Source organism: Moschus berezovskii, chromosome 11, assembly GCF_049115385.1.
Source record: "Moschus berezovskii isolate FMDL1 chromosome 11, NW_MosBer_1.0, whole genome shotgun sequence".
Taxonomy (NCBI): Eukaryota; Metazoa; Chordata; class Mammalia; order Artiodactyla; family Moschidae; genus Moschus; species Moschus berezovskii.
Genome location: NC_142470.1, coordinates 86,749,326 through 86,765,022, shown reverse-complemented (window position 1 = coordinate 86,765,022; position 15,697 = coordinate 86,749,326). Strand labels below are relative to the sequence as shown.

General features: G+C 42.0%; 1 protein-coding gene across 1 annotated transcript in view; it reads right to left on the bottom strand.

Annotated features, from left to right (window-relative positions):
- Positions 1–15,697, bottom strand: part of CDKL4 (cyclin dependent kinase like 4) — a 48,542-nt gene that overhangs the window by 19,865 nt on the left and 12,980 nt on the right. Inside the window, exons 2-4 of the mRNA XM_055400701.2 lie at positions 14,475–14,698; positions 11,132–11,253; positions 496–568 (exon numbers count right to left, since the gene is read on the bottom strand). Of these exons, the coding sequence (XP_055256676.1) occupies positions 496–568; positions 11,132–11,253; positions 14,475–14,642 (363 nt within the window). The 5' untranslated portion in view covers positions 14,643–14,698. The remainder of the gene's footprint in view (positions 1–495; positions 569–11,131; positions 11,254–14,474; positions 14,699–15,697) is intronic.

Here is a 15,697-nt window from a genome sequence, read left to right as displayed (position 1 = left end):
GTAGGCCCAGCAAAATGTGTCTTGACAAGATCTCCAGGTGATTCTGATGCATACTCAAGTTTGACACCCATGGCTCTGAAAAATTAATGACGGAAAAAAAAAAAGATAGGGGAAAGGAGACCTTTACAGTATAAAAGACTTAAGAGACATTAAAAACAAAAGAAAATCAAGGGTTACACTACTGATATCCTGAAAACTTATTTTAACCCAATTTAAAAATAATCATAGGAATCATTAGTACTGGAGCAAAAGGAAACTTTTAAGTTCATACAAACTTTTAATTCATAAGGAATGAATAATTTGATTCTTATAGAAACTGGAAAAAAGCCATGAATAATGCATTACTTTTCCTTGTATTCTGTAACTTTCTTTTGTTTTGCTCTTCTGGTTCTTATTCTCCTTCCATCATTAGCTCTTCAAATAGACCCCTGAGCCATTTAGGAGAGAAGAGTCATCATGAAGAAATTAGCAAATACATTAGGAAATGTTACTTACGTTGTGTTTATGACAGAAATTGAGAGCTTGAAGTGTTTGCCATAACACACTTTTGATCACTCCATCAGCAACTCTGGGGAAAAAATTAAAAAAGGAAATGAAAACTCCTAAGATGTGTTTTTAGGAGCAGAACTGGGACTAGAAATGGAATGGGCAGGGCTTGTCACAGCCAATGGATGCAGTACAAAGGGAATCTTGGAAATGTTCTTTTTAAAAAATGTTTTAACGAAAATTGCTTTACTGCTTTTTTCATTATAGCTATATAACTTTCCTTTTTAACTTGAAATTTTTAATGCTTATCATGAAAATTCAAACAATATAGAAAAGTAAAGAAATAAAACACAGTCATTCGAATCTTGCTAGCCCAAAATAATTGCTGTAACTTACAGTGATTGTCCCTTTGGGAATCCCTGGTTCTTTTCCTCTCTGCATTTACTTTTTAACTTTAATATTAAACAAATGTATTCATAAGGTTAGATATTTTTAAAGTTAAAAGAATATCCATGAAGAATTCTCTCATATCTGCCTAGATAATCATTTCGTCCATGGCAAATTCCCCTGCCTCTTTCAGAAACATTGTATGCATTGAGGTACAGATACAGATATACAGAATATGTATACATCTATTTCAGTGACCAAAGATCCCATTATATAGACGTATCATAATTTAGTTAAGTCCTCATTGACAAACAATTAGGTTTGATCTAAGTTTCATTTCTAGAAACAATGCTTCAGTGAATATCTTATCATCTATCCATGGCCGTTCCGTTCCGTTCCGTCGCTCAGTCGTGTCCGACTCTTTGCGACCCCGTGGACTGTAGCCTACCAGGCTTCTCCGTCCATGGGATTCTCCAGGCAAGAATACTGGAGTGGGTTACCGTTTCCTTCTCCAGGGGATCTTCCCGACCCAGGGATCGAACCCGGGTCTCCCGCATTGGAGGCAGATGCTTTAACCTCTGAGCCACCAGGGAAGCCCATGGCAGTTGTGCAATAATCTTTTTAAGCTAAGTTCTAGAAGTGGGATTTCTGGGATCTATGGGAGGCACATGATATATTTTGATCCTGCAGCTATGAACTTCAGGTAGAAGTGAGACCTGCTTTTGCAGGAAAAAAAGGCATCCGTGAAGAGTGACCTTCAATTCATTGAATTCATGTTGGTGGTAAACACTTAAGCACATGCAAGAGTTGTTTTTATAACTGTTACTTACACCTGGTAAGATGCAGCTCCAATACTCTGGCCACCTGATTCGAACAGCTGACTCACTGGAAAAGACCCTGATGCTGGGAAAGATTGAGGGCAAGAGGAGAAGGGGATGATGGGGGATGAGATGGTTGGATGGCATCATTGACTCAATGGACATGAATCTGAGCAAACTCCAGGAGATGGTGAAGGACAGGGAAGCCTGGTGTGCTGCAGTCCACGGGGCCGCAAAGAATCAGACACACTTAGTGACTGAACAACAACAGCACCTTGCACCTGGTAAGCAGGCGGGTACACAACCAGGGAGGCCAGGGAGAACCAAGAGCCCGTGAGGATGGGAGTCTGCGAGCTTCTTGCCTCTGCAGATTTCCTGTGTGGAAAATACTGGGGAGTATTTTCCACCTGGGGATCTGGGCAACTTGTATTCTGAGAGTACTTAGTCTATTTTGTGTAACCATTTCTATAAATTGCAGCAATTACATTCCCTCCAACGTTTCTATTGATGCCCTGCTTCAGGGCATTTCACAGAAGAGTCATGGCTTTGGTTCAAAACAGAATCCTTAGTGAGCACAGATTCCAGGAAGGCAGATTCCATTTTAGGCAAAACAACATTTATACAAAATAACAACTACAAACAAATACCACAGATCTTACAAAGATAGCTATCAAAGAGAATACAGATTCACACAGAGCTCATTCCAGAAACACAGAGCGCTGTAACATTATTCAGCCACACTCAGCAGTTTTTCAAAGCATTTTGTGAAATAAAACCTTCCATAGAAACCAACTCATACTCAATGCTTCGTATACTGTGACAAACATATAATGGAAGAACTGATAATCATGAAGGTCTGAAAGCAAAAACTAGACATTTTGGGACATCCCTGGTGGTCCAACATGCTTCCACTGCAAAGGGCATGGGTTCCATCCCTGGTCAAGGAACTACGATCCCACATGCAGCGAGACATGGCCAATAACTAACCCTGATGCTGGGAAAGACTGAGGGCAGGAGGAGAAGGGGGAGACAGAGGGTGAGATGGTTGGATGGCATCATCGACTCAATGGGCATGAATGTGAGCAAACTGGGAGACGGTGAGGGACAAAGCATGGCACCTGGTGAGCTGCAGTCCATGGGGGTCGCAAAGAGCTGAACAACAACAACAAAACTAATGTTTTAAACAAACAACAAAAAACAAGATATCCTGGTTCAAAACCAAAGGTGTTAGGGAGGGTGGCGAGTCAGGGAATTCAGACTGGGTCACCCAGAGGCTGCTCTTTCAGCCACTCGGGGGAATCTTGGCACTGACATCAGAGCTCATTATCGTCTAGTTTTATATACAACTTGATGGGGAAAACAATCAGTGCCCAAGATGAATCAAGCCCTTCCCTGTAAACCCTTGTTATCCTAGAATAAAATCCAACCTTGATTGTGGCCTACCAGCTTCTTAATGATTTCACTTCTGTTAACCCCTTTCCCCTGCCTTTATCTCCTGCCACATTCTCACTGACCTCCACTCCGGCCCATTGGTGTCTGCTCTTCCCTCAACAGACCGCCAAAGCTTTGTGTTTACAGTTCATCCTACTCCCCTCACCAGGAATTCTCTAGCTCCTCAGTGTGTTTTCTTCTCCTCCAAAGCCTTATAACCCTGCAAGGGCTTTCTTTACTTTGTCCATTACTGTAGCTCCAGGGTCTCGATTGGAGAAGGAAATGGCAACCCACTCCAGTGTTCTTGCCTGGGGAATCCCAGGGACAGGGGAGCCTGGTAGGCTGCCATCGATGGGGTTGCACAGAGTCAGAGACGACTGACGTGACTTAGCAGCAGCTGCAGGGCCTCGAACTGTAACTGGTACCCAATAGGTCCTCAACTAAGCTTCCTTCGCTGGCACTCTCAGAAACTACATCAACTCACACCCTGTAATAAATCCCTTTTTGCTTAAACTAGCTAGAGTGAATTCTGTTGTTGAATCTTGATCAGTTCAGAACAGGATGCCAGAAGTGGGCATGGGAAGCAAAGTCAAGGCCTTGGGAAGGCAGGCTATCTGACTGGTTGGGTCTGAAGGCAGGGGGATTTAATTACCATTAGTGGCTGTACCAGTGATGAACCAATTAAGTACATAATCACGTGTGGTCATCTGTAATAAAGTGCCTATTCAGGGCAGGGTTTTGCTGGACTGAAAGTGATCAAACAAAATGGGAACACATAGGAAAGTAATGAAAGTGGGGTTGGGCTGGTTGCCTCTCACTTCGCTGGAAAAATTGAAGAAAACAAAAGGATAGCTTTAGGTAAGGCTTTGATGTTTTGGTTTGAGGCACAGTTAGGAAACAAGAAGTTTCAATGTTTGCCCTTATTTCTTGTGTTTTTAAGACTCGCTCCTTTGACCACTGGGATTATCCCAGAAGTGACTGAAAAATCGGACGCTGAGAATTGTCCTGCGGGGTGCTAAATGACAACACAGACTGAATTTATGTGAAGTTAATTAATTTCTCAGTTAATTAACTAAGACATACACTTTGAGAAATGAAATGTGACACTTGGGAGTATTCACAGAACTAAAGAGCATCCCAACCTCCTGCCAAATATCCCTTCTTTTTACTTATTTATTTTTTGGCCACACCTCATGGCATGTGGGATCTGAGTTCCCTGACTAGGGATCAAACCTCTTGCAGTGGAAGTGTGCAGTCTAAACCACTGGACCTCTAGGGAAGTCCCAAATGTCTCTTCTTACATGAAGGAGCCCCCAAACTTGTATGGAGGCTGGTCTTGCCTCGTGGAGGGCCCCCTCATGATCTCACTAGAGGGAGCTGTATAGCATGGGTGCTGTCAGGTCTCCTCAAGGCTCCTTTCCCTGCCACCAGTCAATGTCTCCAAACTTTGACTAAAGTCAGATCTCAGCCTGTTCCAAAGGGCCAATTACAAAGTCAAAGAGAAGAAAAGAAGATCTGCACAGCAAAGAGAACTATAAAATGTTGCTAATCTATACTGGAGAATGTATGTGGAAATGGATTTCTTAAGTGTTGGACCAGAATGGAGGAAATACGACATTACACTGGGCTGACTGTAAACAGTTCGGGCACACTTACTACGGAGCCTGGTTCAGTAAATGACCCGGAGCAGCTAGGAGCGAGAGGAGTTGATGCTGAACTGGCTGATCAGAACCTGGGCTAGATGGGTGCCTGTGCCAAATGAAACTGCAATGCCGGAAGTTCATTAGTAAAACGAAGAGGAAGAAATCCAAAGTTTTGGGGAGACAGGAGTGTTGGAAAGGATTTATCACATGCAACATGCTCATCTACTTCCCAGCTGTGTCTCCCCAAAGTATTAATGGTAGCAGTAATCTATGAAAAGTGAAAGTGAAAGTCACTCAGTCATGTCTGACTCTTTGCAACCCCATAGACTATACAGTCCATGGAATTCTCCAGGCCAGAATACTGGAGTGGGTAGCCTTTCCCTTCTCCAGGGATCTTCCCAACCCACGGATCGAACCCAGGTCTCCCCCATTGTGGGCAGATTCCTTGCTAGCTGAGCTACAAGGGAAGCCTAAGAATACTGGAGTGGGTAGCCTATCCCTTCTCCAGCAGATCTTCCTGACCCAGGAATCGAACTGGGGTCTTCTGCATTGCAGGCAGATTCTTTACCAACTGAGCTATCAGGGAAGCCTATGTCTGCCCCCAAATCTGCAGTATTGCTTTCAGTTTTCTATCTGGTGCTAGACACTTCTACTAGGCTCCTCCTACCACAACTGCCTTCATTCCTTGGTTCAGAACCTACTGGTTCTTTTTCCATTTTCCAGTGTATCTATTTCCACTATCCAGTTAGGAAATGGGGAAACAGCCCCAAGGATGGATTCATGGACCTGACAGGACTACCATGGGATGGATTCAAGTTAAATTTCATTGGGACTGTCAATAAGCTTCCCATCCCCACAAAACTGCTGAACCACAGTGACTTTCAAAGTTACTGGCGATTGGCTTTACTTTAGAGCATGATTCAGAGATTCCTGAGAGACTGGGTAGCTTTCTTTCCTAGTACACAACTATCCTGGTAAATGGTCACAGACCACTTGGGGATAGGCTAAGAGGAAGAATTAAGTACATACACATGATGTCAATGCAGGGCTACTCCCCAAAGATAGCTGCCTCCTTCACGAGGCCCTGGGTCTTGGCTATTATGGTGTGCGTGTGCGCTGGGTCACCTCAGTCGTGTCCAACTCTTTGCAACCCTATGAACTGTAGCCCACCAGGCTCCTCTGTCCATGGGATTCTCCAGGCAAGAATACTGGAGTGGGTTGCCATTCCCTTCTCCAGGGGAATCTTCCCGACCCAGGGATCAAACCTGCGACTCTTGCATCTCCTGCATTGGGAGGCGGCTTCTTTACCACTGGGGCTTCCCTCGTGGCTCAGCTGGTAAAGAATCTGCCTGCAATGAGGGAGACCTCAGTTCAAACCCTGGGTTGGGAAGATCCCCTGGAGAAGGGAACGGCTACCCACTCCAGTATACTTGCCTGGGAAATCCCATGGACAGAAGAGCCTTGCAAGCTACAGTCCATGGGATCGCAAAGAGTCAGACACGACTGAGTGACTTTCACTTTCAATTCACTTTCTTTACCACTAGCGCCACCTGTGGCTATTACAGTGGCTGAAGCCAAGCCTCTAGTCACTAGTTTATGTAGAAAAGAACCTTAGAGACCTGCCCATCTATCTTGTGTGGGAGAACCCATGGTCAGATCAAATCATTCTGATCACCATGCTGGCTCTGTTGTCTATTACAGTAACTGCTGGAAGTGGAGTACTCCTTCCTGGCCTCTGTCACCCAGGGACCCCATCATTCCTAGGAAACCAGAACATCATTTCAAAGGAAGACGCTCCCTGTTTCAGCATGTGGGACATAATGCTGCTGCTTTTCTGGCTGAAGCATTTCTCAGTGCTCATGATTCACTGCCACCCCTCCACCAACCCACACCCATAGCTTTACAGGAAATTACCTATGATCAGTTTACTGAGAAGGAAATTAATTCTTTTATATGTCTATCACACCTGGGTAAAGATGAATTTAAAAAAAAAAGAAGCCTGATTTACAGATGTACATGATGTGCTGTTGCCAGCCAGAAGTGGAGAGCAGTAGTTTTATAAGACCATTTCTAATTAATTGTTCCCTTATATATCCAATTCTTCATTAGACTTTAAATTTCTTGATGGTATACATGTTCCACTATGTATAGTGCAATGACAGTGAAGGGAAATCTTTCCTGTTGGTAGGTGGTAATTTCTATCACATTACCAATTAATTTACCTACTGGACCTATTTTTAACAGAGAAGGATTTTAGAGAATGGGAATGTATTATTTAAAATTTAATCAGATGACACCAGTTGCAGTTGCTTTACACACATGTAGCTTCTTCCATATATCAACCTGAATCAGCCATAGGTATACGTATATCCCCTCCTTCTTGAACCTCCCTCCCACCCCATTTTTTCTAATTTATTTATTTTTAATTGGAGGATAATTGCTTTACAATATTGTGTTGGTACATGTAGTTTCTTAACTGGAGCAAATCAAACACAGTCTCAGGGCTTACTCTGCAGCTATTGATCTAACAAATGCTTTTCCCTCTATTAAAAAAGTAGAGGAAACCAGATGCTTTCATTTGGCAGGGGAAGCAGTACATTTTCACCATCTTACTTCAGTGGTAAATTAGCTCTTCTTTGTGATATAATTTAGTCCTCAAGTTTCTAGACGATCTCACCATCTCACAGCTCATCCCAAATATCCATTACCTTGATCATCTTATATCTACACACCAGTTATTTCTTCAAACTGTGAATGTACCCTGATAAATAATGAAGCTGAAGCTCCAATACTCTGGCCACCTGATACTAAGAGCCAACTCACCGAAAAAGACCCTGATGCTGGGAAAGATTGAGGGCAGGAGGAGAAGGGCGCGACAGAGGATGAGATGGTTGGATGGCATCACTGACTATAAGGGTTTGTGCAAACTCCAGGACAGGGAAGCCTGGCGTGCTGCAGTCCACAGGACTGCAAACAGCCGGATACAACTTAGCTACTGAACAAACAATGGTCCAATGGGCTTGGTATGTATGCTGTTTAGTTGTTTACCTCTGTTTTCTATTCATTGGGTTTATACTCTTTTGGATGTTGTAGATTTGGGGAAGGGAGTGAAAGCAGACAAATATTTTAAATTAATCATAGTTATCTGGAAGTAGCCAGTATTTCATAGAAAGAGTGGTGTATCCTGCATTGTTCCTATTTGCATTCCTTTGTGTAGATCCAAGTCTTAGGGCTGACCCAAAGCACACTGCATACACTGGCACTGCTAAATACACTCGTAAACACACCGTGCTGTGCTGAGTCGCTCAGTTGTGTCTGATTCTTTGCGACCCCGTGAACTGTGGCCTACCAGGCTCCTCTGTCCATGGGGATTCTCCAGGCAAGAATACTGGAGTGGGTTGCCATGCCCTCCTCACACTAAATACACCAAATACACTTTCCAAAGGAAAGCAGGGTAGTTCAGAGATCCTTGTGGTTGCTAAATATACACAAGGTAAATGAGTTACTCAAATATGCCTTGTTCTTTGTTGCATCTGCGCATTCCACCAAGATTGCCCACCTGGCCGGTTCTTCCCCTTTTCAAAGTCTCAGCCCAAATGCGTCCTTCTGTGCAGAAACTCCCCTGATTCCCCAGGACCAACAGATGCTGGAGCTGTTCTTCTTATGTATCCGAAGCACTGTTGGTAACTCAATCTTCACTGTCATTTGTAATGGCTACTTTGAGTATAGGTTTCTTCATTAGATTTTAAGCTTCTTGAGCACAGGATTGTGCCATTATATCTTTCTAGCCTCTGCACCAGCAGAAGTGTTCAGTAACATACTTCTGAAGTGAATGAATGAATCAAAGCATGCTGCATACTAAGGAGGTTATTAGGATGAATTAGATATGAGTTCTGTACTCAGAGGAAGAGAGAGTATGCACATAAAAACCTGTAGGGTAGTAAGTGCAAGTACCATAACAGGGATGAAAACAAAATTTCATGGATATTCAAAGGAGGGAAGCAATACCATTCGGACAAAGGCATCTCAGAGATAGTCAGAATATCAGGATTTCACATTTCAGAGATTATGATACAGATAGGGAAAGAGGACAAACTTAGGAGGAACAGCATAAGCTAAGTCCTACAGGCAGCAGACTTCCTTCCTTTCACAGAAGGAAGAAAGAGATGTTCAGTTCAATTAAGCTGGTACATGGATTGAATGTATTATAGGTTTTATTTTCAGGGCCTTGAAAAATGCGTGATGCTAAGCATCCATGTCTAACTTTATGAAAACGTATGTTAATTTATAAATTAATTTATATTTAAATTAAACAACAAATCTGTCCTCTAAAGCCAACATACAAAACCCTATTTAGCTCAAAATAAAGTTGAAATATGAATGAATTAATTCCTTTAACTGTTTTTTAAATTATTAAGAAAAAAAATTTTTTTTGGGTCATGCCTTGAGGCATGTGGGATCTTAGTTCCCCAACCAGGGATGGAACCCGCACCCTCTGCACTGGAAGCAGAGGGTCTTAACCACAGGACCACCAGGGAAGTCTCTAAAATTAATTTCTATTTTAAAAGTAAAATTAGAAAATTGGAGATACCAAGGGAACATTTCATGCAAAGATGGGCACAATAATGGACAGAAATGGTATGGACCTAACAGAAGCAGAAGACATTAAGAAGAGGTGGTTAGAATACACAGAAGGACTATACAAACAAGGTCTTAATGACCCAGATAACCACGATGGTGTGGTCATTCACCCAGAGCCAGATATCCTGAGTGAAGTCAACTGGGCTTTAGGAAGCATTATGACGAACAAAGCTAGTGGAGGTGAGGAAATTCCAGTTGAGCTATTCCAAATCCTAAATGATGATGCTATTAAAGTGCTGCACTCAGTATGCTAGCAAATTTGGACAACTCAGCAGTGGCCACAGGACTGGAAAAGGTCAGTTTTCTTTCTAATCCCAAAGAAGGGCAATGCCAAAGAATGTTCAATCTATAGCACAACTGAACTCCCTAAACATGCTAGCAATGTAATGCTAAAATATACTTCAAGCTAGGCTTCAATAGTACATAAACCAAGAACTTCCAGATGTACCAGCTGGATTTAGAAAAGGCAGAGGAACCAGAGATTAAATTGCCAACATCTACTAGATCATAGAAAAAGCAAGGGAATTCCAGAAAAACATCTACTTCTGCTTCATTAACTACACAAAAGCCTTTGACTGGGTGGATCACAACAAACTGTGGAAAATTCCTAAAGAGATGGGAATACCTGACCACCTTATCTGCCTCCTACAGAGATTTCCATACAGAGAAATCTGTATGTAGGTCAAGAAGCAACAGTTAGAACTGGACATGGAACAACAGACTGGTTCAAAATCAGGAAAGGAATATGTCAAGGCTGCATGCTGAGTATGTCACCCTGCTTATTTAACGTCTATGCAGAGGACATCATGCAAAATGATGGGCTGGATAAAGCTCAACCTGGAATTAAGACTGCTGGGAGAAATAGCAATAACCTCAGATATGCAGATGACACCACCCTAATGGTAGAAAGTGAAGAGAAACTAAAGAGGCTCTTGATGAAGGTGAAAGAGAAGAGTGAAAAACCCAGCTTAAAACTCAACACTCAAACAACTAAGATCATGGCATCTGGTTCCATCACTTCATGGCAAATAGATAAGGAAACAATGGAAACAGTGACAGACTTTAATTTTCTGGGCTCCAAAATCACTGCAGATGGTGACTGTGGACATGAAATTAAAAGACACTTACTCCTTGGAAGAAAAGCTATGACCAACCTAGACAGCATATTGAAAAGCAGAGACATTACTTCACCAACAAAAGTCTGCCTAGTCAAAGCTGTAGGTTTTCCAGTGGTCATGTATGGATGTGAGAGTTGGACTATAAAGAAAGCTGAGTGCCAAAGAATTGATGCTTTTGAACTGTGGCATTGGAGAAGACTCTTGAGAGTCCCTTGGACTGCAAGTAAATCCAACCAGTCAAATCCTAAAGGAAATCAGTCCTGAATATTCATTGGAAGAACTGATGCTAAAGCTGAAACTCCAATTCTTTGGCCACCTGATGCGAAGAAATGACTCATTTGAAAAGACCCTGATGCTGGGAAAGATTGAGGGAGGGAGGAGAAGGGGATGACGGAGGATGAGATGGTTGGATGGCATCACTGGCTCAATGGACATGAGTTTGAGTAAGCTCTGGGAGTTGGTGATGGACAGGGGAGCCTGGTGTGCTGCAGTCCATGGGGTAGCAAAGAGTCAGACATGATTGAGAGACTGAACTGAACTGAATTAATCCCACATATAATGAAACTGGGAACCAGCCAGCAGAACTTCAGTTTTCTAGATTACTTACCCGTTTGGGTTTCTTTCCAGCTCATTTAAAAGTGTGTGATCACAGTATTCAAAGACTAAATGCATTTTCCTTTTTCTCCTGAACACCTCAATGAGGTTCACAAGATTTGGGTGTTTTAATTGCTGCAAAGGAATTGAAATATAAAGGTTGGTGATTCATTTCTTGTAATAGTTTCTCCCAGACCCCTTACAATTTTAAAAGCCAAAGGCGTTGCTCATCATTCTCTTTGCATTTCTTGCTGAGAAATTATTACAGTTACTCATAAGAGAAACTACTCTTAGTAAGTACCAAAGAATCTTAAAGCTGGAAGAAAGAATTTATATAACATACCCCATAGTAAAGGGTAACTAAGCTGCTTGAATCTCTCTGGAGATAGCAAAGTACACCTTAAAATATAAGCACTAAAATTAAAAATGCTTTATGAATTTAGTGGAAATTCTAAATATACAAGTTGTAAGATGATCTGAATAGAGAATGGTAATGGAATTGAGTGAAAGACTATGAAAATCATCAATACCCATTCAGCTTATATACTGTCATAGATTTAACGTGAACAGCTGCATTTAAATCCAGCCTGGATTTTAGTGTTGTGCTCAGAAAGTCCAGATCTCACCCCTCGCATCTGAAATAACTACATATTCTGGGAGTCCCTACGGTTAGTCTGTGTCTAAATTTATCCCATTTTCAGCTCTCTTCTTTGATTTCCTTGTTCTCTCTTCTGCTGAGATGTTTAATGAGTTAAATTCAATTCCCAGACTGAAGCATTTCACAAGGCTGCCTTTCACAAGCACTTCACAATGTTGCAAATCAAAGGAAAAACCCCGATTAAGTAAGATAATATCACTAAAGTAACTACATGATTTATCACCCAACCAGGGTAACGAGTATAAACCAGGACTGTCCCAGGCAAATTGGCACCATGTGGTCACTCTGCCTATAGGTAAGGTGACTGCATAATTTCACATGTGAACTAGTACACTTTTGAAAGAAAATGCTAGCCAGACAAAAAGGGATGCTAACCACACTGAACACTGGGACAGAAGCTCTAAACCAAGACATCTGATCACTCTGACTTTTGAGTCATCTTCCTGCTGTTTTCCCAGTACAGTAGACAAATTAACTTTCAAAACACTAGACACCATTTACTCAGAAAGATATGCAGTATTTTGTATATTGTGGAAACTCAACAAATATTTTGCAGGCCCGGTAGAGAGGCTTAAAGTACCGTGAGTACAGTATACTTGTATACTGAGAGTACAGTATACTCTCTCTTATCTGTAAGCATGGCTTGATCAAAAAAAAGAAAAAGGAAAAAAAAAAACAAAAAACACAAAATCCAACCAACCAAAAAAAAAAAAACCCAGAACAAAAAGTATGGCCCTGTGACTACGTGCCTGCTGCTCAACAGTGTGGGGAAAGGGAACGCGTTACATGTTAACTATACACCCAGACACCAGATCAATTTGTTCCTATGTGCTCCACCACCTGAAAGAGCAGAAAGGCAAACGGTGCAGGGAATGGGTCACACAGGTAAGCCAGATGCTTCGAGCTGAGGCAAAAACTGCACGTTGGGAGCGAAACAGTCTCTATCAAGAGTCAGGGCTGCACAGATACTGCAGGTGGATGTGCCGGCAAGGTTTTCAGCTCTATCTTTGAGTAGACTGGCAATTTATATCTTCTTTGCAAATCAAATGAACTTAGATCAGAAAACAGTGACTTGTGTAAAGAAAAACAGGCAGTAAGGAGGAGGAAATCAAAGGATGTGAGGAGTATGTGAGGAAAGTAAGGTAGGTTTATCACGCAAGGGATCTCTTCAGGGCGCAGGTGGGTGAAGTACCAGAGACAGGAGAGACGCACCTTCTGAGAGCCATCGTGCTTAGTCCCTCAGTGGTGTCCTACTTTGTGCAACCCCACGGACTGTAGCCCGCCGGGCGCCTCTGTCCATGGGATTCTCCAGGCAAGAAGACTGGAGTGGGTAGTCATTCCCTTCTCCAGGGAATCCCAACCCAGGGATTGAACCCGGGTCTCCTGCATTGCAGGCAGATTCTTTACCATCAGAGAGCCATCACCGGAGACCAAAATGAGTTGGAATCTGGCTATTTTTTACCTTCAAGTGCACCCTTAAATTGGACACTGTAACCCAGGAGGCGCTACCTGAGCATTAACCGTACTTGAAGGGTTGGTGGGAGTGGGCACATAAAAAGCTTTCCTATTAGAAAACAACCCACTGCCAGGTTCAGACACACCCAGTTCATCTGTGATGAGCTGTGTGTCTGATCAGCACTCTGCTGGCCACGAGGTATCAGGGAACTCTTTAAAATCATGATGGATGAGCTCTTGAAAACTCCATGCATATCAAGTCATATTTTAAACAAAATGCTAAAACTTTTTAGTTGAGGAAACCTGCTACAAATGTTTTTAAAGGGAAAGGAGTTTTATCTCCCTTGAAAAACTGGATTTCTGGGGTTTTCCTGGAAACAGGTGACACATGCCAAAAAGCAAAGGTGAGTTGTGTGTTCCTAAGGAAATCACACTTTTGTTACTCAAAGTGTGGTCCACAGACGAGCAGCATCTGTGCCATCAGGGAGTTTGTTAGAAACACGGAATCTCAGGCTGACCCCAGACCGGGACAGAATCTGCATTCCGACAAGGTCCTCAGGGGATTCCAGTGCGTGGCCCTTTGCCTGTTTCCTCCCCTATAAAATTAGGGTGTCGCACGTGAAGCAACTCTAAGCTCTCTTATGGCTCTAAACTTGTAAGATTTTTAGGATAAGAAAAAATTTGCATAGAGAACTTGTGAATCTTACATATTAAATCCTATGTTATTTTAAAGCCTTTAAAAACAACTTAAAGGCTTTGTGTAAAGTGTGTATACATAGCTGAAGGTGATAGTCAATGTGTCTAAGAATCAGTGGAGCTCAGGTGGGCCCAAACCAGATCGATGACTATAGGCACTCTGATGCAGCCCTGTGGGTCCCTCTGTACCACAAAAAGCCCTTTTAGTTGCTGGTTTATGGGGAGAAGGACTTGGGTGGGGGTTGGGAGGAAAGGCCAGGGCTGAAGGGGAGGATAAACACTTTGGATGAGGGGACTCAGGACTCAATATTCACTAACCAGAACGAATTTTTAACAATTAAAATTTGAATAATTTATAGCTGTACTCATATCACTTAAATATCAGAGTGGCCAAAGCCCAAAGTGATGATCTATTTACAGAGTTGCTGATACAGAGGAATTTAAGTCTAACAGGAAAAAAAAATCACTTTAAAATTCTTTGTAATTTTGGCATACCCGTTTGGTCCAGTACTGTGATATTACAGATGTACAGAGGAAGTTAACCTACCTTTAACATGCGTATTTCTCTTAGAGCTATTTTCTTAATGACAGGATCGTCTTCGGATTCCACAAATTTTTTAATAGCTACCACTTGTCCCGAGGTTTTGTTTCTGCATTTGAATACAACCCCATAAGATCCCTCCCCAATCTTAGCTAATTTTTCATACTTCTCCATTGGTGTTGAAGTGATTTAAATTTCTGTACTGATTGACTTGCAGCGCCGTGTTGCACCTGCAAAATAAGATGGCTTGGCTTAATCACTTTTCCACGGATAGGGCTCTCACAGTTTACCACCTAAAACTAATTTGCCCTGGATGTCAAAGGCTTATTTCCATTTAACCTTAAATACACTAAAAAATACCTGGAGATTGTTTTAATTCAGTTAAGTCCTATGTAGTTATTACAGCTACTGCAAAGATTTCACATATGTTTCTTGTCATGGGTATGCGTGTACTTCAGTTGAGCTAAAAGAATTTGTGGAAAGGAATCTTATCCAATCTATTGTTGTCATTATCCTCAATAAAATGTTTAAAATATGATGCTGTAAAACCCAGCTGAAGGAACACTGCATACTCTGGTGTATGGTGTTTATTTTTCTGGTCTTATTTCAGGTCAATACTGCAGGCTAGAGTGGGAAGAGGACATGGTATTGATACAAAGTGCTCTACTGCCACCTGGTGGAGAGAAAAGAGATGGCTGCTGAACACAGTGGCCATTAAAAACAGTAACAAAATCTTTCTAGAGTATCATTTATTGCTTCTAGCTTTTACATGTATGGAGGAATGGATTCTTAAATTCGTAGATCCTAAGGAAAATAATAAAAAAAGCACAAAAATTAAGGCAGCTCTAATTCTTCATGAATGCTTTCATATCCAGAGACTTCTATGATAATAGAAGCTTTTTCTGATAATAGCTTTTTCTGTCTGGCATCATACATCCATCAATTTTGTGGTAACTGGTTGACACGCTAAGTAACATATGAAGCCAACCTAATTAAATATATACATCTAGCAATTAAAGATACACAAATTCTAAATAGTCTCAAAAATCCCACCCCAGAATCTTGTTGATACAATCTCACAGTTCAGTTCAGTTCAGTTCAGTCGCTCAGTCGTGTCCGATTCTTTGCGACCGCATGAATTGCAGCACGCCAGGCCTCCCTGTCCATCACCAACTCTGAGAGTTCACCGAAACTCATGTCCATCGAGTCGGTGATGCCATCTCATCCCC